The sequence below is a fragment of the Manduca sexta genome, chromosome 27, assembly GCF_014839805.1.
Source record: "Manduca sexta isolate Smith_Timp_Sample1 chromosome 27, JHU_Msex_v1.0, whole genome shotgun sequence".
NCBI classification, from domain to species: domain Eukaryota; kingdom Metazoa; phylum Arthropoda; class Insecta; order Lepidoptera; family Sphingidae; genus Manduca; species Manduca sexta.
Window position 1 is genome coordinate 9261118 of NC_051141.1, and position 23693 is coordinate 9284810.

Here is a 23693-nt window from a genome sequence, read left to right on the forward strand (position 1 = left end):
TAACGACTGCACCATTAACGAGTGCAATTGAAGTACGGAGATTTTCATTAAAGCGTTAAATTAATTAACCGTGATATGTCCAATAAGAATTATTATAATTAAATGTCGGTTTTATTTTTAAATTTAGTCTTTTAAAACGGGAATCACATAACCTATTTGCTATTACATCCTATAGTTATTATTTATCTATAAATTTAATTAATGTGTAGATGTTTTTAATAAATTTATGTTCTTATTAGTTTATTTATCACGTAGCCCATTCAATAATGCAAATATTTGTTTATAATGATAAGAGAATTATGCATCTAATTATTTGAAGACCTATATTATATAAAATTAACAAAAACATAAACTGACACAAACTTTGTAAATCTTAACCCTATTATATATTAAGAAGTTTGTAAATCTATGGGGAAATATAAAAGAGTTAAAAAGACTATAATTGCGCTGCAATTGCTGAACAGAAAACGGAATGAAAAGTTACGTAATTTAAATGGATTTTTTCAAACTGACTAACATTATTTATGCTTCAAATGTTTGTCTTTCAAGCTATTATTTTAAATAATTAAATATGGACTCATCTTGATAGACGTATAGTTGCATGAAGTTTTATTTATATGTATCTGTCGTTTTAGATTCTTGTTATTAAAGCAACTCAAACATCTCGATTTAATATCACACTCCATAGCATTTGATTGCATAAGTGTTCGCTTCAGTAAAATGTTCATTCTAGAACCTTCGACACGTGTATACGCTATGCATTACGTAACTATCATCGTATCGTTATGAAATGGCAATAAGCTTGCCTATTACGTAGGACTTAACATCGCGAAACGTTGGTGTAATGCTCACTCGTAGCTGAATATAAAAATAAATTATATACCTGACTGAAATGATTGACTATCAATTTTGCATTGAAGATACACTTCTGTTCTTTTAAAATTATAATCTTGTTCTGTATTTCATTTATGAAAATAAATCCAATTATCTATTAGTAAGGACCTCTTTTCTGTTTTTATTAAGTTATTGTAACTAAATATCACCAACTTTAGATCACGCTGTGCACCCTAATACAATCTCTATAAGCTTTATAGATTTTTACATCTGGAAATAAGCTCGCGACATCCGACGCCGCAGATCAATATTTGGATTGAAAATAAATGTAAAGTTATCGGCTGCTTCGGAATCAGAGAGCCATGTCTCTTTCCGTCGCGCTCGTTTCCTAGCATAAGGAAAATATTAAAGTGGACCGCAAATAATTATTACTAATTTATATTTGCAGGTTGCGGGACTAAATCAGATTGTTTCTAATCCTTTCTAGATCATTATACTAACGTTGCAGTTCTGGAATATTTTTGGTACATGTCACTTTTACTTGATATATAAGAATTTCAGTATTCTTAAGTTTAGGTATATAGTTTTAGTTAATCATTACTATCACTACAACATGGTTGTAAAAGCAAGTATTGGAGTGAGATACACAAAAATGGACTCTAAATATCAATTATAATTTAAAGTTGTGCAAGCCTATTTCTTGTGCAAGGTATAGTCCTCTTGTGTTGTAATTAAACTCGTATTGTGCCAATTATTATAAACCGCTCCGATTTTATAGAGAGGAGCAGGCTTCGAAAAATTGCATATTTATAATATAACTTAGAAGTATTTTAAGTAATATTAAATACTCACAGATTACCTGTAATATAAAACATTGTAGGAGTTCTATAAAGCTTCGCTCTTATTTGTCAGAGAGTATGAAGTGTAGTCAAAAAATAAATTTGTTTTAAAAAAATATCTTTATACCAATACAAAACCTGGTAATAAGGTAGGTAAAACCTGGTAATAAGGTAGATAAAAAACAATTCTGAATCTTCGTACCTACTCTTAATTGTGATAAAGTTATTGATTTTCCTATATTATATTATTCCCTGATTATTCCTGACCAAAAAATCGTTGTTGCCGGGTGCATTCGTCTGAATAATAAACATCTTGAAAGTGGTTAATATTATATCGGTTATTTGAGTGAGAATTCTATTTGCGCTCTTAATTGCTCCATTAATCAAGCATTATGGAAGTAATTAAACCTTAATGACACAGTATTGAAGTGTGACGATAAAGGGAAACACTAAGGGATTTCTATATTTCATCGGGATACATTTACAGTCTGAGTATTTTATTTGTAAATCAGAAGTTTTAAAATTATTCATGTGAATGTTTGTAGAACTTGTTTGTATTTTTCTTCAAACGGTACATCACACATATTCACAGTAATATTATAAATTTGCACGTGTAGATTGTCGTAATATACCACCGAAATTTATTCAATATAATGAACTGATCTCAGTGTCTAGATGATTTTCTATTTAGAGCATCTGGTCAATGTTATAAAAAAACATTATATTCTAGAGGACAGTTCGAAAGTACCCTAAAGAGACCGAAATATATAAAGCGATTAATAAAAGTAAATAAGGCGAATTTAGTATGCAAAATTCATATAATTGTAACTCTTTCTACCGCCTTGTCATACATTATGGCGTACAGGTATATATATACATTTCAAACCGGGGACAAGTGTGCAGTGCAACTTTTATTCTGGGAAAAGAATTTCAATCCATTATAGTCGCGCTCAAAACTCATCTATAAATTATTATAAATACAAAGCTTTTATTAACCACTAATGCGACATATATGTATCTAGTATTTAATGTCTGAATTCCCCAAAGATTACACATACCATTTGCAACCATCGATTCTTGAAGTAGGGTCACGATTCGCCTCTACAGTCCACCTGGTACCGCGCTGTGGCATGCGTTAATAACTACGGCACTTAACTTACCTGTTGATTTATCACGTTCATATTTTGTAAGCGAGTGGTGACTTGTTGGTAAATACGGCGTGACCCCGTTCGGGCGTGTTTGAATACAAACTTATAATTAGTGTACGTGCTCTGCACCAGCCTTTTCAATTTATCGAACACGTGTTAACATAGTCGTCAGACTGGGCCATGATACAAATATATATACCAGATATACATATACATATTAAAGGGCTGAATTAAGTTGTAACAACGTTTAATTTTCACTATTCAGTACCAATTAACTACGTAGAATAATTTGGAAATTTTATATAAGAAAACAGATGATACTTCACAATAATTCTTAAATTTAAATATTTATAAACACCGACATTTGCAAATACAGCAAACAATATTCATAATGATAATACTAATATCTATATGCTAATATGTAAGTAAAAAACTATGTACCAAATTTCAAACACATTGCGCGCACGGATGAATATGGCTTTTGGCAAATCAAACTTAAATATTCAATGAATTGCGGTCAAATTTCGACCACTGGGCGACCACTATAAATGATAAATGCGTCTACTGTAATTAGCAACATATAGCAGCTAATTTCTCTAGCCAATAACAAAAACATCGTAACACACTCGTAAAGGATGAAATTTTATTAAATTTCAAACGTTTAACGCTCGTTACAGTTTAACGCCTTCCGCCCCTCCACAGGCGATACCACATCAACATTATAACAGCTCTATGTAGAGCTATAATCGTAAATGTTAAACATTTCGAGATCATGACAAATTGTTAGAAGTTCTCAGCAAATGACGCAAGTGTGTAAGATTGGTTTTAGGGTTTGCAATACCGCATATTACTTAAGCATTGTAACACAAGGTTTCCCGTATTGACAAAATAACGTTGTATTTGCCGGGTCCTGAATAAAAATAAAAGTCCTGAATAAATAATTATGTTGGAAGTTAATCGCTGTTAATTAAAAATAAAATATTAATTATAGATTTATTTCAAAAGGCCGTGTTATAATTGACATTTCTTTTTTATTAACATACTCAAGTGTTTATATTTTATGACACTAGATCTAAAATTATGAGACCCATATTGTTTCTTTTTTCAAAACTGATATTTTCATTCATGATTTTCACTTTGAATTTTGTTTTATTCTAAACCGACGCAAGCACCAAATGATGTCACATATACAGTTCAAGACGCAATGACCTTTGCTTTGCAGTAAAAAGAAGTGAAGTGCCAGTGTTTTAGCTCATGTTTTAGTTTCTCTCTCTCTCTCTCTCTCTCTTTGAAAGTGATAGTTGTGACGTATGTATTGTAATATATATTGACATTTGACATTGAGAAATGACGGTTTTAGGTTTTTTAAATGAATAGTAAAGTGGACCAAGGAGCTATTTCATTCAACCGTATGTGTCACATCATCAAGCATTTTTCGTTTTTTATTTTTTTCTTCAAAATTAAGTATTAGAAAAATATTAAAAGTTCATAATCGAACTCAGAGTAGAAAAATTAAGAAATGTTATTTTTGTTTTAGGCACATTTACATTTTGAAAGGTTGTCAATTATTACATTACTTGGATTCTCAGCCCTATGTTTTAACAATACTAGTAGATTCAGATTCAGTATAGGTTGCATATAGGATTAAAAAATCGGCCCAATCCTCGCTCGCGTGATACTGCATATTAAAGTGTTAACATTGGGCCGGAAAACCGGTGAAACCAACTTAACTGTTCCACTCACCCCCATGGAGGAAGCGGTAATGCGTTTCATCTCATAAAAAAGGTGAATCAAGGTTAGTGGTTAACTTTTAGAACCGTAGTTACTGACTAGGATCACGGTCGCTGTCATCGATACACAAAAGAACACTCCAAGATGCTTCGGGGCAATACACTCGATCGCTACCAAAACTACCTCAGCGCCATAACTACCTAAGCAGTCTGCTATTATTAAGAAGACTCGTGAACACTTAAACACAGGGCTAGATGCAGCCTTTATGAATGCAACAAGGTCTATCTGCCCCTAAATTTTAAGGGCGCTTTAGTGTGCATTGAGTATAGAATGTATGAATGCCCTATGGCGCATACCGGACCCTATTAGTCTACCTTTACGATAAGCGGATTTCACCACAACCGTATTCTTCTGCTTCCCTATTCCACAAGGCTAATCTAAGCCAAGGCTGGGTGTCCGTCCCACGATTAACTCTCTGACTAATACACCGACCTCTTCTTGTTCATTAAATCTTTTTCTCTCAGACGAAATCAAAATAATTTTCCCAATAAAGCAGTCAAAACAGCCATACAATAAAAACATTGTTTTATATGATTTTATATTGCAAATAATAGGAACGTAATAACAAATTTATACGATATTATATTTGACTGGTCTATCGTTATAAATAAATAATAATATTCCAGGCGTATAATAAAATCATTGATTCTACAATGTTTAAGAAAATCGTACTGAAGAATAAGGTTTAATAATTATTTTAATTAACCCTGCGCGCATCATCTATAACATAAAGATCTTTAAAATAATTAACTTTGTAACAAAAGTCATCGAAGTGGATAATGTTGTGGAAGTGTATTATTGCTTTTCTGCCGTGTGTTGCAGTTCAGCAATATATTGCGAAAGTTGCGATAAATGGCTCGTCCCTCCGGTGTTAAGACTGACCATCACGTACACACGAACAGTTAACTTATAAAACAAACAAATTGTATCTTAAGAAATATCAACAGTCTAGGATAACAGGTAGCTGAAAGGTGACCTCTAATTCTTATAGGTATATAAATAAGATTAAAAAAATCAGAGTAAACATCCAAATACATAGTTTTGAATGCGAACAGAATCCGGAAGATCGATGCGCGCAAATCGTCCACCACAGCGTATAGCGTCACAAAGCTCATAAAAAATGAGGCGACCTGAAAACTGCCACCATTCGCGGTTTGCGTTTACAACGGGAAAAATTAATTAAAATTTCTTCATAAAGCCGTGAAGGCATTTGCCGGAATCACGATCAGAGAGCTCGCCACAATAACATTTACGTGATGTTAAAATATAGAAAATACTAAGTATATAAATAAGGCTTAAGGAAACGTCTTTAAGTCTAATGCAATTTAAAATATTATGATAAATTATTTATTATGGCAACCACGCCAAAGTTTATCATTTTGAATGGGTATAGATTAAAGGTTGGTCGGTCTCTTCCCGTTTCTTCTGTAATGATTAAACTGCCAAAATATGACCTCGTCATCGCATAGTACTTGGAATGCTTATGAGTAATTCCTACACTAAAAGTCACGCGGAATCAGAACAGTGCCAATAACATTTTAAATTCTGCACACACCATTTACGATTGATTAAACCTTGACCATTCACACATATGAGACAAAATGAGAATTGCCGGTGTTACATAACTTTATGGACCATTCACGTTCGATTGCCATAATACATACTCAACATTGTTTGTATTTGTATATTTGTTGACATCACGTAATTACGACTACTTTCGGCTGTTGGACAATCACAGCGTGATCCGCCCTTGGGGAACACACTGTAAAATTTATTTTGGGATTCGTCCATTGCCAGCCGGCGAGTAACATCCACGCGCCCGGCGAAAGAAATATCGCGCAAAACACCGACTCCCGGCGCACTACCAATCGTGCGTTAATTTATGTGCTTAACAATTATTAGGAAAAGTTTTATGACGGTCCGTATTTGTCGCTCAATTGTGTTATGTAATTATCATCCATTATTAGAAGAGTAGAAGCACTTCATTACGGACTCTGTGTTATGTACTTCCTTCCACCTTTATCATTTATGCTAATAAAGTAATTATTGTAGTGACAACTAATACTTGCGAATGATTTCGGAACACACTCATAATTATATGGTGATTTGTTGATAAAGCATATAGCGCGTCTTCGATCTCGGTGTGATAGATTAGTGATGATATTTATATTTGCATTTGCTTGTGCAAGTACTCGCACATGACCTCATATACGCATTAGTTTCCTCATGTACGAAATAAAGTGAAACTTGTTTAATAAGGAACGTTACAGATATTCACTTTTATACAATCAAACATAGTGTTTTATGATCTTTTCAATGAAAATGTTTTGTACCAACATTACCAGTGCCTATTTTTGTTTTAGAAAATCAACGGCTATATCGTCGGTATACTTAGAGTTAGTTCCTCATTCCTTAATGATGTATGCATCAATACATATCAACAAAGATTACATCTATTTTACTTATCTCGGCTAAGTTATTAGTCATCAATCAATCGATCGTATTATAATCACAATTTCCCCTATGCCGAGAATTCTTTTAACTAAACAATCCGGCACGCAAAATCTGTGTTATTGTTCTAAAAGTGATAAATAAATGCAAATTTAATAAACGACTCTCGTAGAGTCGAAAGTATAATGAGCGTGGGCGCGAGAAAAACAAATAAATTGTATAGATTTCGTTATAATAAATCAATATAAAAACGTCAATACGGCGGAGCGTAACCGCCGCGCCGCCCGGCCGAATATAAACGTAACTGCGTTCGCACTCGCACCCGCTCTTATTCAATTTTAACACCACCGCGTAAATTGTGATAACGTAACTAGTGTAGGAAAAGTAAATTTAATGAATTAGTCAATACATTAAAGAGCATCGTCATGTATAGTTTATAAACTGGTCTTTAAAATGAGATGTTTGAGATTTTGCACATTATTGTTTTGGACAGTATATCAAACAAGACAAATTGTTAAGCTAATAGACAACCTTTTCTTCGAAGTAACTTGTTTTCCAGTAGCAGTCTGAAAATAGAAAACATTTTTTTTTTTTGCTATGTTGGACAAAACTAAACCACTGATTAGAAGTTACTTTCTTTAGTAACTAGCTTTTGGTTGCAGCTCCGCTAGATATATAATAAAATAATTTAAAAAATTATATCACAAAAATATTAATCATGTACGAGTATGTTTAAAACTACGGCTACATAAAGTCAAACACACGGACAGATGCTTCCGTCTGCGCTATGTAGTGATACGATACAAATGTACTAGATAAACGAACGAATGTTCCACATTTAAGTATATTTCGGTCTATTTGAATTTATTGACGTCGATAAATATCATCGCGTCCTTTTTATAACATGAATGTGAATATACTCCAAAAGTTATATTAAAACGTGAAATACTTCGTATTGTCTTAAAGAGTTCATTATTTATTACGAAAATATACATATTTAAATTGGTAGTACAAATTTTTCGTTAACGTTTTTTGTACTACTGAATGGCGTGTTGTCGAAGTCTTTTATGTTGGGTTAAATTCCACGATTAAGACTACTTTTAAACAATTAAAAAATATAACATACAATGTGGTTATTGTTTCAAAATTTCCTAATGAAAATATCATTGGCATTTTGATGCCTTGCATTTCTACATATCATATTAAACTGCAACCAATTCTATTATATATAAAATTTAATAAAGAACATTTAGGTTGCTTTAATTTTCAAAAAGGCTTCAAATTTGTTTTACTTAAGCACTTATTCGTAAATCCTTGCATATTCCGTATATCCGTATGTATTTACGGAGGGTAAAAAATTAAAGGAATGTTCAAGACCGTTTGTTCGGGGACAGTACTAATTGATTAATACTCGTTTGATATATAAGACGGTCAAGTTCATAGCTACCTCTAATAACTCCTTTAAATTACTCTCCTCAAAAATTCAGGTAACCTAACTCGAAGAATCAAACCTGCATTTTGATCACTAGCATTCTTGACAACAGCGAATCCTATCATATTTGGCTTATGGGCGTGTACTGTTTAAATACGATCAGTAGCCACTGAGCTTTCAGGGATAACGGTGTCGGATAGACGTTCCTTGCAGCGTTATCAGTGAGCGCAGTGGCCAGAATCCGCAGAATAAATAAAGGTCAAGGCGATACGTCTATTTCGGAAGGCGGCCGCACGACCGCTGTTCAAAACACCGCCCGCCGCCCGCGTTGCAACCACGCGACAACTTTTTTAAAATTATTTTTGCCTATTTCTCTAACTTTCACTCATCACTATTTCGCGCCGGAAACCTAAATACGTGTGAATGTTGCCACTTCGATGTTTGTTCTCTGGAAATGCATGACAAAAAAAGCGATTTTTTTCAACTGCGTCACAATTTTTTTTAAATTCATTCCGCGAAAGCCTTCCTACAAACACTGTCATGTGATTGTGATTGTGATGTCATTTTTTGATAATACTTTTCTTTTTCCACAGGTAAGCGGGCTCAAATTTGAGACTCAATTACGTACACTGAACCAATTCCCGGAAACACTACTTGGCGATCCGTCACGACGGATCCGCTACTTCGATCCTTTAAGGTAAGTCTGTATTATTAAATCAAGCTACAACGTAACCAATCAAAAGATATAAAATTCACATTCTTACTGAATGTATCAACTAGCACAATCGACAACATACGCGAAGAAGTTGCATCGATTTCTTCAAAAACTACAGCAGTAAATATTTTTCTTGCAGGAACGAATACTTTTTCGACAGAAACCGCCCATCTTTTGACGCCATCCTGTATTACTATCAGAGCGGGGGGCGCCTCCGGCGCCCCGTCAATGTTCCCCTCGATGTCTTTTCCGAGGAGATCAAGTTCTACGAACTTGGCGAACAGGCCACCAACAAATTCCGGTTAGATATTATGCATTCTTTTTATTTTTTAGGAAGCTAATATTGTCTTCAACATTTTAATTATATTGAATTGACCAAAGAAGGTATAAACCCCAAATATACATGTTATATTTTTATTGCAGTGAAGATGAGGGCTTCATAAAGGAGGAGGAGAAGCCTCTGCCCTCCAATGAGCGCCAGCGCAAAATCTGGCTGCTCTTCGAATACCCGGAGAGCTCCCAGGCTGCACGCGTGGTTGCCATCATCTCGGTGTTCGTCATCCTCCTGTCCATCGTGATCTTTTGTCTTGAGACGCTGCCGGAGTTTAAGCACTACAAAGTGTTCAACACCACCACCAACGGCACTAAAATCGAGGAGGATGAAGTTCCCGACATCACCGACCCGTTCTTCCTCATCGAGACCCTCTGCATCATCTGGTTCACATTCGAGTTGATAGTGCGGTTTTTGGCCTGTCCGAACAAGTTTAATTTCTTTAGGGACGTGATGAACATTATAGATATAATAGCCATTATACCGTATTTCATCACGCTCGCAACCGTTGTTGCCGAAGAAGAGGACACTCTAAATCTACCCCGTGCTCCGGTCTCGCCACAAGACAAATCCACCAATCAGGCCATGAGTCTAGCGATCCTACGGGTGATCCGGCTCGTCCGAGTCTTCCGTATCTTCAAACTGTCGCGCCACTCCAAGGGTCTACAGATCTTGGGACGCACACTCAAAGCGTCTATGCGCGAGCTCGGCCTGTTGATATTTTTCCTGTTCATCGGTAAGTTTCACGTAGTATTTTGCCATGCAATCCACATATTATGCTGATTAATTAGTTATAAAACTTTTCTTACGAAGCCCATATTATTTTTATCCCATTAATTTAAGAACAATTAAAAATAGATCAGCTAATTTAAGAAAAGTACTTGATAGCTGATATGACAGATGAAGAGGGGTGCCCATGGTCCGTTACCATGCAGAGTGAGGTGGTGGTGGTGCAAGCGGCGGCTGCGACCTGTCGCGTCGCTGCACGGCCCGCTCGCACATCGTGTATTGTGTTCGCAGGGGTGGTAGTGTTCTCCAGCGCCGTATTCTTTGCGGATAAAGATTGCCTCGATACAAATTTTTCCTCAATACCCGACGCCTTTTGGTGGGCGGTCATAACGATGACCACCGTCGGCTATGGAGACATGAGGTAACCCCGTCGAGCTCGACGCCCCGCCCGCTCGCAAATGCTCCCCGCCACTGTATGTCGCACTGTATTCTCCGTTGGTGTGTGCTTATTCTTAAAGGTGTGGTGCTGTTTTCGTCCGCGGTGTACTTCGCTGAGGCCGGAAGCGAGAACAGCTTCTTCAAATCCATACCTGATGCGTTTTGGTGGGCGGTCGTGACAATGACGACCGTAGGATACGGAGACATGACGTATGATACAGCGACATCACCCTAAATTTCATATTTGCCTTCTCGTCATTTCATTTTATCCCTATATCTTACATTGGCATTTTTAACACGTCAGTGATTTTCTTTGGCATCATGTAACTAAATAAACGCTTCAGTTTGATTTTTACCGTTGGTTCGCTTGGAACTAAACCTATCACGTACACGATTTTTAATTCACTTTTTTTTAAGAAATTACTATTGCACGTTCGAAAACGTTCCTTGTTGTCTTTTTTTATTGTTTTTTTTATTCTTTTTCGATCATACCCTGGACCTCCACAATTTTACATGGAAGCGTGTTGTAAAATGAGCCACCGGGAGCGCGCGACCGCGGCAGCGCGGCACGGCGTCGGTGTGACAATCGCCCGTCCCAAAGCGTATTGTTATGAGACTGCTTTATTTGTGAGCGCTCCTTCCGCTCCCTCCGCGCGATCGAGAACCGCAGCCCCCGCGATGTGACGTTCGGACGCTTATGCCTACCACTGGATGTGCCCCTGTCACAGTGTGTCAATGTTGTTGTTCGTTCGACGTGCTCCACGTTGCGTTAACTCATCGAAAATGGTGAACGTCATCCACACAAACGCACTCAACTATCGTGTACACGCCGTGTAGAGGGCCTGTCCTATCGCTTTTACACCCAATTTTCCTACTAGTATCCACTGTCATTAGTATCTCTATCCGTTTGAACATCTCTCCGTCCGGAATGGCCAAGGCTCGTGTGTTCCCATGTAGTACGACGATGTTATGGTGTCTCTTACACGTGTATGCTACTATGTAAAATTGTTGTTCAGACGCTTGTTTGTTGTTTAAGCACTACCATCATTATTTCACACCATTTTCGATAGAGAAGTATGCCTAGTTACATCCTAGAAATCAATGTGGATCTGCATGACTACAACTCGGTTCACCTCGTTGTAAGCAGGAAGCCTTATGTAGATGTCAATGTTTTAGTTGTTGTTCAGATATTTATGTACTTTATGTATTACTGGTTATTTTTATTAATTTAAACACACTTAAACTTTGCTGTGCCCAATGTAAGAGCAGGATTATCGGACAGAATGTATCACACTACATGGAATTGCTGCACCGACAAGAGCTATAACTTCGGGCGCAACTCGTGTAGTTGGGTCCTTGTGCTTGTCCAGTGTTCCGCCTCTTGCATTTGGCGCAGCGCTGGCGTTAATACTTGTAATGCATAGCGATAAACGCTGTTACAGAAAATCTGTAACTAGCTGGCGAGTATGAAAGGCGATGAATGAAATGGTAATGCCTGCGATTCAAGTAAGCATTGCGATTGTATGAATATGACAAATAATTTATGAACCAATTTTCCAGTTTTTTTTTTTTATATCATTAGGTATTTATTTTAAAAAACTTCGAGGCGTTATCGTGTAGAGTGCGGGTACATACATTTGACACATGTACAATTGTAATCGCCTTTATATTATTTTTTAATTTATTTATATCGAATTATATTTTTGTTTTATTAATAATTTATGATTTTATTGACGTTATGTAGGGTCAGTTGTGCAGATTCGGAGTGCGTATGTTTGATCGTGTGATTTGCGGCGCAGGCCGGTCGGCGTGTGGGGAAAGATCGTGGGCTCGCTGTGCGCGATCGCCGGCGTGCTCACCATCGCGTTGCCGGTGCCCGTCATCGTGTCCAACTTCAACTACTTCTATCATCGTGAGACTGATCAAGAAGAAATGCAGTCGCAGAACTTCAACCACGTCACCAGCTGCCCTTACCTGCCCGGGACTATGGGGGAGCCGTATTTAAGTAAGTTGCTTTGTCCTTACAAACTCACCTACTGTCTGCACGAAAACATCAGCGAATGTCGAAAAGATGTCCTACATTATATTATACTGTCACATAGTTAAACGTTGCGTCCTTTTTATTGGCATGATCAAAGCTTCACCAATTTAATTTCACCGCATGTTTTTCCTTTGTTCCTTTTTGTTTTATTTGTTTTTTATTTTTATTAGTTTCCTTTATGTTGATTTTCGGTAATTTCAGGTGGGAGAGACGATGAGAAGGAGGAGGTCTGCAGTGACCACTGACTGTATGACACTTGTGTTCCTTTTATTTCATATGGACATAAATTATTATCGAAAGAGACGATCATTGTGATATTAACGTGTAAGAGACGAAAAAGTGCCTTGTGTTATTTTATCTCTCACTTGTGTAAATATTTTAGTCAGTAAGTGCTGTAAAAAATAAGATAATAAAATAATGTTATTAATTTCTTTCTGGTTATGTTTGGATGGGATTTTTTTTCTTGAAAATATCAATATTATGTTTGTCGGAAATATTATGGGCGGTTTACAGATACATCTCGTGGGTTACTTTTTCTGTTGCGAGTTTTGCGCTATTTGTAACAAATGTTGTTACAAAACTTGCAAAATCCGTTTAATTTCTTATAATTCATCTATGAAACTATGATCGAATCAGTTCTCGGCAATATCACAAAGAAATACAAAATGTTTCTATTTTTACGATTTGTTTGCTTTACACAAATATCATAATGCTTGATTACGAGCCGCCAGTTGGCAGTAAATTTTGTTTGTTGAGATGCCATTCAGGCTGATCGCGGCTGTGGCGGCCGCCCTCTCCTCCGCGTCCGTTTGGCTTGTTGTGATGCTGTCAATCAAGCGCTACCTTGCCGACGCATGAATATTCAAATGTTTAGTCACACCCTTCTATTAGTCGCCCATATTACTACAAGTATTGGTGTCAGTCCGCAAGCGCCGCGTGTCGGTTCTAACTTCAGAATACGCCACCCCGGCGCGGCGCTTCCAACGCTTTAACTGTTATCCGTTACATTAAATAGACCACGCTTTCCTGTTTTAGCGATGTGAAAACCCATCGTGTGTATTGGATAAAAAGTAAGTTTTGTTTTAATCTTTATGTTTATGATTTTTTATTGTTATGCTTATTATTTTTGTAATCAATACACGCTTTAGATCACAGCGATGCATTCACTTAGTACGGCAAGTTGGCTTTTCGTTGTCGGTAACATTATTATGTAACAACTAAAACCAAATAAAAAATAGCGTCGCAAATTACACTGTGATTAAATACATCTATAAGAAATAGGCCTATAATAATTTGGTTTTACAAAAGGTATTATAGCGATCGGATATGTCAAACGATGGCAAAATATTAGTCGGTACGTATATGTTACCAAAAATACTAAGTCAAAATCTTATTACAAAATATATTTAATCCGTAAAAATTAGCTTATAAAATACTTTTTAGTTCATTTTGATCAATATTTATTTTTTGTTGATTACTTGCGATATATTATACGGATTTGTGACATTTCATATTAGTCTTTTAATTTTGTACTTATGCCAGTAAATCTGAAATCAGTATTAATGTGTGTGATAGTTAGGTATATTATTAGTTAAATGAATAAAATTAGGTATACAATTTGAAAGCATATTATTTATTGGTTGGCTAGTCATCAGTCGCTAATGTTTCGTTTTAGCTATGGTTGCATTGTGGTGTAGAAGATTTAGCCAATATTGGGAGTGAATTTATAAACAGTTATTGGATTGTATATATTTTATAATTGTCAATCCATTTTCATGAATATCCAAAATATTTTATCAAAATTTCTAAAAGTTAATCAATTTGTAAGGCTACGTAGGTGGTGGGCATTATGTGTTTATTCTAAATAGCACTAAGTCACCACACTTCCGTAACCTCAGCACGTTGCAGATGCAAGGCAACACTGCTGATGACAGTTTCAGGACCGATCCAGAAGAAATCGTCGATGAGCGACGACTCATCCTCGGAGATGATGGAGCTAGACGAGACTGCTCTGATGGCAGACCCAAACCTGGAGCAAAATCTGCGGCGGCTGCGCGAGGAAGAGCGCCTGCTACTAGAACAACAAGCGGCTATGGAGGCCGGCGCTTTCGATGACATAGCCGCTCTGGAGCATCAGGACGCTTTACGTCTCAACCATGTAAGTGTGTTTAGATATTACCCTTTTGAAACATTATTCCATGTGTTAAAACAAAAGATATTGCAGCGCCAATGGGTCCCAAAATGTGTTAAATTATGAAAGTGCCACTACATATTGTTCCATCCCGTCGCATGTACGCGTCACTCATCAATTCTGCACAAACTACTTCTTTTTAACACGGGGAAATCCGTTTACGGATTTCTGCCGGACTCGCCGGTATAAACCGTCCTACCGACTAAAACCCCGCACTTTCGACTCTCGCTCCCTAATATTAAAGATCGCGGAGTGCGCAAGTGCATGCAACTGGAACCCTCGCAGGAATCGGCTCTTGGACAGAGCCTCTCACCATCCAAAGAATGAGCATCTAATATCCGCATATAAAATCCGCGAATATAGACCGAATACCTTCAATTGTCACCGTACCAAAACTGGAATGTTTTAGGCGTTGCTCCCATTCCGCTCTGCACAAACCCCTAGTGATCGATGGATTGATTTTATAAGCTATTAACGCTCCCCACAGCTGCAGCAGGCGGAGGTGCAGAAGCAGCAGGCGGCGCAGGCAGCGCAGGCGGCGCGGCTAGCGCTGCGTCACGAGGGTACCGCGCCCCGCCGAGAGCGCCGCCGCGCCACCTGTACCGTCCGCGTCAATAACCTCCATGCCGCAGACGCCATCGAGACTGACGTCTGACTATTAGGTGACGTCACACTCTATCCTAAACATACTAGGGATGCGGGTGAAGTCATACCGGCTTAAATTTATCGTACCAGAATCCTTTTACATACAGGGGCAATTCGACATTGCGTTACTTAATGAAACCACATACTCGTCTGCGCTGTTACAGACATTGTGCCAAAAATCATCCATTAATAACGAATATTTTCACGAAAAATCCTGGTATTACTTTTCAAATTTTTTATCATTTTGTAGATTAATGCGAATATGGCGTGTGCGTGGGTGTATTTCTGACTAAAAGTATGATGTTGCCGCTGCAACGAATTCTCTTAGAGTAGTAGTAGTGACTTTGGGGGGCGTAAAATTAAAAACACTTTTTATTAATATTTATTTTGTTCGAAACTTACTCTTTTTTATTTTACATCTAAGGCTCAAGTAACTTATTTATTATATTTCCAAGTAGTATGTGGTTTCATTATAAGTATGTGGTTTCATTTAATAACGCGATGTCAAAATGACCCTCTATACCAATGTTTTTACTTATAGAACTTTTTTTAAAAATAATGTTATTTTATTTCTAACACTCAACTTTACAGATTAAAACATTTGTAAAAAAAACTTCTTCGAGTAAATTTTTATACTGTCTTAAAAAAATATTAACTTATCAGACATAATAGAGTATACGTTTTTATAAATGTCAGTAAACAATGGTATAACTTCACCTGCTGATCATTTATGTGAACTTTACGATACATGGACATCACGCCGTGCTACAGACGGATAGAAAGAGAATAATACCTAAGCACAGATTCTCTCTAACATATCGCTTTCAATTCGTGCACTATCATCAAAACGCATTCACGCCAGTTCCGTACAATACATAGGTGATGGTATAAAAGTAATTTTTATTCGTTTTCGGCTTACATTTTGCTTTCAGTAAATTATTTATTGAGCATAATCTTTACTCGAGGCACTTCAGCATTAGTTAGGTATACGTATAGCTAACGGTGGATCCAGATTTTACTTAAAGGTCTATATTATTGACGCAGTGCATATATGCATTGTTATTTATAATATTACTAGTTGACCCGACAGACGTTGTCCCGTCTTAACATGAATTTGCAGCGCGCATTCTGTCAATGGCTGACAGTTATTTCGAAAAATTGACAGTTATATAAAATTAATATTTTCGTTAAGTTGTCTTAAATTTTCTAATCTTCCGCGCAATTTTTTGAATTTTTACTTTCATAAGAACCATCTCCTGGCAATAACAAAAACAACAACAAAAATATAGTTTTCGGTCCAGCCGTTCACGCGTTATGGTGTGACCGAGGGAAATAGGGATTCATTTTTATATATATAGATTAACTGCAACCCCTTTGTAAAGCAATTTGTTCTAAGAAAAGGTTTACAAAAAATCTGTCTGCCAGAGAGTTCCTGGATCCACCTTACATTTTGAAACCTATAAAGAGATTAAATAAATGCACTTTTTGATTTTATTAAGTGCTCTACCTAAAATTGCTTCAAGTTGGCAAATTCCATCGCAATTTGTGTAGGTAGGGGCCGATCAAGATTATTGGGCTTTCTGCCTACATTGCACTTCATTAGTATTTTTATATCTTTTTACTATTTCATCATCAAGTTTACAATACAATCACCCATGCTATGCATTCTCTTTAATCGCGAATGCTTTTCAATTTTATAATACATATTTAAAAAATATTCATGATAGACCGTAGATGTTTTTCGTAATCACATTATTTCTATATCTTTAATTCTCATAATAATTCTAGAAACCAATTGGCATTAAAGTTTAAAATTGAACATTTTTCAAAATTTATTTATTTATTGTACGTACCTAAATGAAGAATGGACAATTGTTAATGTACATCGCTATGAGTAGCATGTTAAATTAGGACGCAGTGCCTTAATTTTCGAAATTAGATACTTGATAAAATGTTTAGACATTCGGAAATATATATATATATATATATATATATATATATATACTATTTGCAAATTCTATGAACTTTATTTGTTCAAGACCAAAGACAAAAACACACAAGTAAAAATTAAATCTGGTGACGAGCTTTGAATTGAGGTGAAACTATTTCTTTGTTCTCAAGATCAATATCGAGGTGGAGAAAAATAACATAATCTCTGGTAGTTCCGGAAACCTACAACCATATAAAAATCGAGTGAAATTTACTATCAAACTATGAAGCTATAGACAAGTGGCAAAGGCTCTATATAACCCTATTCTTGCCCGCTTCCCACTATGCGAAATCTAATTATCATTAGAATGATTTGCTGTCCCCCTTCGTGCATATTAGAACCAATATGTTGTGTCTGGTTCCCTTTCGAAGAATCTCACCTTTCGCCATTGCTATACGAGTACAATCAACGAAGTACTAAAACACGCCAAAGCAGTTTTTTGTATGATATCTTTATTTTTTCAAAAATGGTATTATGCTGTTCGCATTTTATTAGTACTGTTAGGCTTAACCTATTACTTTTTCATTATCTTTTAATCTATAAATGCAGCTACCATTTTTAATGCTTTAAAGCTGTAAACAAGCTGTAGGAGGCATTCCAAAAAGAAATACGAGTATATAAACCGAAGCGAATGATACGCACGGTAATATTATCTGTTGAGGGCAGGTTTCTCTATTGCCTTTCCATGCAGTATGCTCTCCTATAGGATTTGCTCTTAAAAGGCCACAAATTACGGTATGAAAATCATAAAGATATAAGCATAACATTTATATTTTATCCTCGCAACCCTAGTATTTTATTCGCATTTTCATATTGTAGCCCTCAAATTACAAAACGTTCGTGCTGTTGAGGGCGTCTTTCATTGTAACTGTTGCCGCTGAAATCTGGAAGCAAGCCACATTTACCTAAATCCTGGGACTGTTACGTAGTTACAGATAAGAAAGGGGAGTTTTGAATATTAATCGCCAAAGGAAAATGATTCAGTCCAGCCTCTGAACCGTAAAGAAAAATAAATTGAGAAATTATCTCAAAAATCAACTATCTGCCTCGAAAGCAGAGTGAGAAGGAGAAGGAATGAAGTGCTCTTAAATAATTCCTTTTCCTCTTTTCCATCATTGCACAGCCTTTTCCATAAAAAAGTTCTTCCGCACCAATCTATCTACTGTGTGGAATCGTGTAACTTCAGTGCAGGGAGGGAGGGTCCATATAACCCGATTCCTGTCGGTTAACCTTTCGTAAAATCTCTTTATGATTTAAACGATTTGCAGACCACACTTATGCATTTAGTTAAGATATATGTTGTGTCGGGTTCCCTTACAATAAATTTCACGCTTCGCCACTGCTTCAGAGTCATTTCTTTGTAAAGGTCATTTATTCGATTTCACTAAATTGAACTTCCACTCTCGGCGTTTTCTCGGTTCTATGTTAATATTTTTCTGTACGCGAGATTTTATGAAATATTACGCCACGGCCATACCAAACATTCACAGGTCCTTGACTTCCTCTCCAATATTTATAGTATATTCCTCACTTCCGTATTGACATACAATACATGAGGACGAATAGTGCGCCCCAGCGCATAACGTATGCAGTTTCATAGTTTTCCTTGCCTCTATCATGAGTTGTTTATCTGAAAACCAACTGAAGTAAAGTTGCATCTCAATATTAGCCAATCGCAGTGCCGCTATATCTGAGGTTATACCTACGCATTGCGAAGTCTGTAATACTGAAAGACCTGAGTAACAGGCTTATTATCACAGCATTGTTCCGTACTTTTAAATTTGAAACGTTCTCTTTCTAAATCCTATATAAGTATTTAATTACTGTATATTATTACAGGCATTGTAGAAGTGAACTAGAAACATTATTTATTGTTTCTGAAAACAGGTGACTAAAGTAGGTACCTCTGCAATGACCAGCTATATTGTACACCTCAGCGTTAAAAATTAGAGTATATCTACTTTCTATATCTCCTTATATTTTCAAATATAACTAAGGTTTTCAGAATCACGATTTTAAATCATAATTATTGATGAAAATTTCAATTTTACCAATTCCCATTTCCCATTCTATTTTACCAATAAGTTACAAATCGTCTAACCTACAAGTCATTTTCTACTAATATCCTCTTTATGCAATAAATTTACTCTTTAGTAAAACATAGACATAAGTTAAACTAATAAAGCCAGTGTTCCTACACAAAGTAAAATGTTTAATATTTTGAAATGTACATAAAGAAACTGCTTTGCCGTAAGTACGAACCATTAAGGCCCGCTCTGTCGAGGAGCGACGGCATTTGCTAAGTTTTTAATCTTACTGTAATATTTTTTTATGGAATATAATTTCTTTGTTATAAAAGAGTTATTCCATCACGAATACTTGGTGCCTAGTTATACAGTGGCACGTAACAGAGCTCTCAAGTCGCGACAAATACTTGTACTGCATTTCCACAACGATGACACTGCAACTTTCATAGGTCGATATATTTTTTTGTACAACTTCTTCATAAGTACTTTTAAATTTCGTGACAATGCTTATAAGAAGCCTTGATGAACCTATACTATACGTGGTGTCGTTTATGTAATAAAAAAAAATATTTGTAATAATCTCCATTGAACACAAATAAAAATATTAAAACCAATAAACAAATAATAGATAGTAAAAAATATAGATCAATACGAATAAATTAGGGCATCCCAAAAGCTACATTGAATAATTTAACATTCGGAACTGGCAAGAATGTTGGAAAATTATGTTACAGGAAACAAAACAACAACACTTTATTTTTGCGCACAGCTTCTGGGATGGACGGCGTGGTGTTTGTATTAAAACAGTATGAGTATATAATTGTCTAAAAATTACCTCAATAATGTTTAATGAATCTATGATAGGCCAAGAAACGGAAAGCGGTCTGCGGAGGCAGCCGTAAACACCTGGTAAGTCGTTAATTCTCTGGGAAATCAGTCCCCATCCTTCGTAGTAAAAGTGAATGTTCAATTTTATAACTTTACGCCATTTATGTTTTAGTTTATGTACGTGTGAGTGTTTTGTGGAAGCCCTAGAATGGAAGCTCGTGAGAAGGAGAATCTTTTATAGAAAACGATAGCAATAACTACGTTTGTCAAATTATACTACATGTAAAACATTTCAATAAGTACAGATGATTATTTTAATCACATATTTTGTTGTACTGCTATCGTCCTTATAGAAGATCTCTCATTTGTATTAATGTATTATTAAAAGAACTCTTTTAACCTTAAACTAAAAACTACCGTTTCGTTTTTGATCGGGCTTATAGCAAACAATATTTATGGTTACTTTAATTGTGACCGCCATCAAGTGGAATGAGTCCACGTTGTACTAAGTGCTCCGCTACTGACCATAAGAAAGAGATAAGTCTGCGTCTCGTAAATTACAAAACTATCCACTAAGTTGTGATGACGGTTATGACACAGAGTGGTAAATCTTCAAATATCTCTGAGAACACTTATTTTTCATAAAATCTACTACCAAATTAGAGTTGCCACCTCCTCTATATTATGCAATATAAAAAAAAAACTATATTTTAATGCTAATTAAATTGTGGCGCTTTTAATATGAACTGTAACGAGAACGGAAACGCACGCGCAATGCAAAGTGTAGGTACATAGAAAACAGTGACTAAAAATAAAAAATAATTTTATCTTTTATACTGGTTACTAATTTTGGAGTTGGTGACTAATTAACATTGCTAGCTACCCTACACGAATAAATATGCGAAAACATTTTTCAATTAACATTAGACACCAATTTCAACATGAGTACCTGACTCGTATACATGATTAAATAATAATTGGTTTTAGTAGATTGTGATGGCGGTTTAATTTTAGTAATTTAAAAAGTTTTTATTTTCTCTTTTTTTTGTTAGTAGGTATTTATAATTATACGGTACTTATGGCCACAAAGCGGCTTATAACAATACTAACGACCAATATGAAAGTATATCTTTTAAATAAAAAACAAATTTAAATCGGTTAATAAATGACGGAAGACAGTTCCATACATGCTATCATATCTTATAAATATTTGGAGATTTTCTGCAGTAACTTCTACCATAAAACAATATTATTTTATTTGGCTATCACTTCCATAATTTCTATACCAATGGATATGAAATTGTTTGATTATAATTTTGTTGTACCATTAAAAAAAAAAACAAATGAAACTTAGACCCGTTTCGTTTTAAAAAAATGACGAAAATTTCTTACATAATAATTATGTGCCCCTATGATTGCATACTAAAATTATCATATTATACTAAACATCTCTCGTCTACGTTTCAATACTGGAGTTTTGAGACATGTAGAGTATTTTACCATATTTTTATATCAAATATTAGGTTGTAGTAAACCCCGATTGCATTAGAAATTACAAATACATCTTATCATTTCGCAAAAAATGTTACTCTCTCAAAGAATCATATCCAGTTTTACTGCATAATGCATGTAAACAAAAGAGTCGACACAACAGAGACGGCCTTGAAATGCCTTGCCAATGCATAGCCTCAGTTGAGTGAACTGCACCCTAAGTTTGTTGTGAAACAATACGTCACGCTATATCGAAACTTGACCGAGAATATCATGCTATTTATTCAACATGAGGTATCGGCATGCATGTCGGGTGGTGGGAGAGCGCCGCGCAGCCTGACGGGGGCAAGGGCCGCTATTTTAAATAAAATCTTTACGTCGCATATGAACGATGGCGATGTTCGGTAAGTGAATGGAGGCCATTCACGGTGAGGAGCGCGGTCGCTACACATAGATGCACTACCTTGAATGGATGCTTGCTGACGATCAATATGATTGCGGCACCGCGACGCGCCCGTGACGTCACACGGCCGCCCCGCGCGCCGCATAAGCCCCAAGTAACCCAGTGCACGAGGTCGCACGGAATCGATCCCGGGCACACCCTCGGGTCCCGCCACGCCGCGCTGCGCCGTGTCGATTCGACCGCACATCACGCATTGATATTATGGCGCCTGGTGGCCTTGGAACGGTTCCTTACTATATTCGTAGTGACACAGTTACACAGACGTCCTGCCCTATATTGATGTTTGCGTCCCGTACCTGAACATTCCGTGTTTCTTTATTCTTAATAGTAAGCAAGGCTCGTGCATAGCATATTATAATGCAGGGCTGGTATTATTGTTACACATATTTAAGTACGTGCTCGCGTCTATGCATAATATAATCTGATATTTTATAATACAATTTCGGAATTGAGGCTTTTAACATGATTTTAGATTATTTTTTTCCAATTATTAACGTAGTATCTTTAGTTCAGCCTCCCCGATTAATTGTTGTCGGGAAACTTGATGATCTTAACAAAATGAAAAATAGGATTCTTAAATCGTTACTATTTTTTTAAAATCATACAACTAGCCAAGTGTGTCTACTTATATGTATGTATAATAGGGTATATTAAGACATTTACTACGTTTCTATTATATATTAATAATTTTGCATTACAACAGGGAAATTCTGTTTGTTTGTAATCAACAAACTCTAAAACTACTGAACCCATTTTTATAAAAATGACCACGAAAGAGCTACGTTATTCAAAAGTAGCATCAGTTATGTTTTCTAGATCTATCGCAGCCGTAAATAGATAATAAAATAATGTGAATTATTGTGTTTTTTATAGATATTTTTGCACGGTTTTTCGTATGAATAAAAATAGAAATCATATGTTTTATGACGCCTCTTAAATTTTCCAAAGATACAGTCCCTTAGCGAATCCGAAAATTGCAATCTAGTTATTATTCTTTAATATTTGCCAAAAACACTTATTCTTTCCAATAGGAAATAATAATAATTCTTTTAAAGAACAATAATTCTTTCCTTATTACTGTATTCCGAGTATAGAGGACTTGACTAAATATATCTTAGTCTTTGCGGATTAAAGTCATAGATTTAATGCAAAAAGTTTTAAAAGTCTTTGAACCATGAACCATAAGATATAAGTACTATAAAACTAAATCAAACAAATTGGGATTAAAATGTTACTTATTCGATAGAAATTTAAGTCGCCTTTCACATGTTACATGGTATATTTATGGTAGGTGCGTAATTAGGGTGGC

At 35.9% G+C, this 23693-nt stretch overlaps 1 protein-coding gene across 8 annotated transcripts in view; it reads left to right on the plus strand.

Annotated features, from left to right (window-relative positions):
- The window catches only part of LOC115449428 (potassium voltage-gated channel protein Shaker), a 329332-nt gene that overhangs the window by 300874 nt on the left and 4765 nt on the right, over positions 1–23693 (plus strand). For 3 of the 8 annotated variants that reach the window (XR_005113202.1, XR_005113199.1, XR_005113201.1), the window contains 8 exons: positions 9089–9192; positions 9350–9511; positions 9634–10277; positions 10789–10918; positions 12508–12713; positions 14684–14907; positions 15428–15602; positions 20467–20511. Coding sequence is in view for 4 of the 8 variants with exons in the window: in XM_037443933.1 (XP_037299830.1) it covers positions 9089–9192; positions 9350–9511; positions 9634–10277; positions 10789–10918; positions 12508–12713; positions 14684–14907; positions 15428–15595 (1638 nt within the window). In the remaining 4 variants the exon portion in view is untranslated. Of the gene's footprint in view, positions 1–9088; positions 9193–9349; positions 9512–9633; positions 10278–10561; positions 10692–10788; positions 10919–12507; positions 12714–12950; positions 13430–14683; positions 14908–15427; positions 15603–20466; positions 20512–23693 lie in introns of those variants that run through there. The other 5 variants (XR_005113200.1, XM_037443933.1, XM_037443934.1 and 2 more) reach the window with 5 other exon arrangements.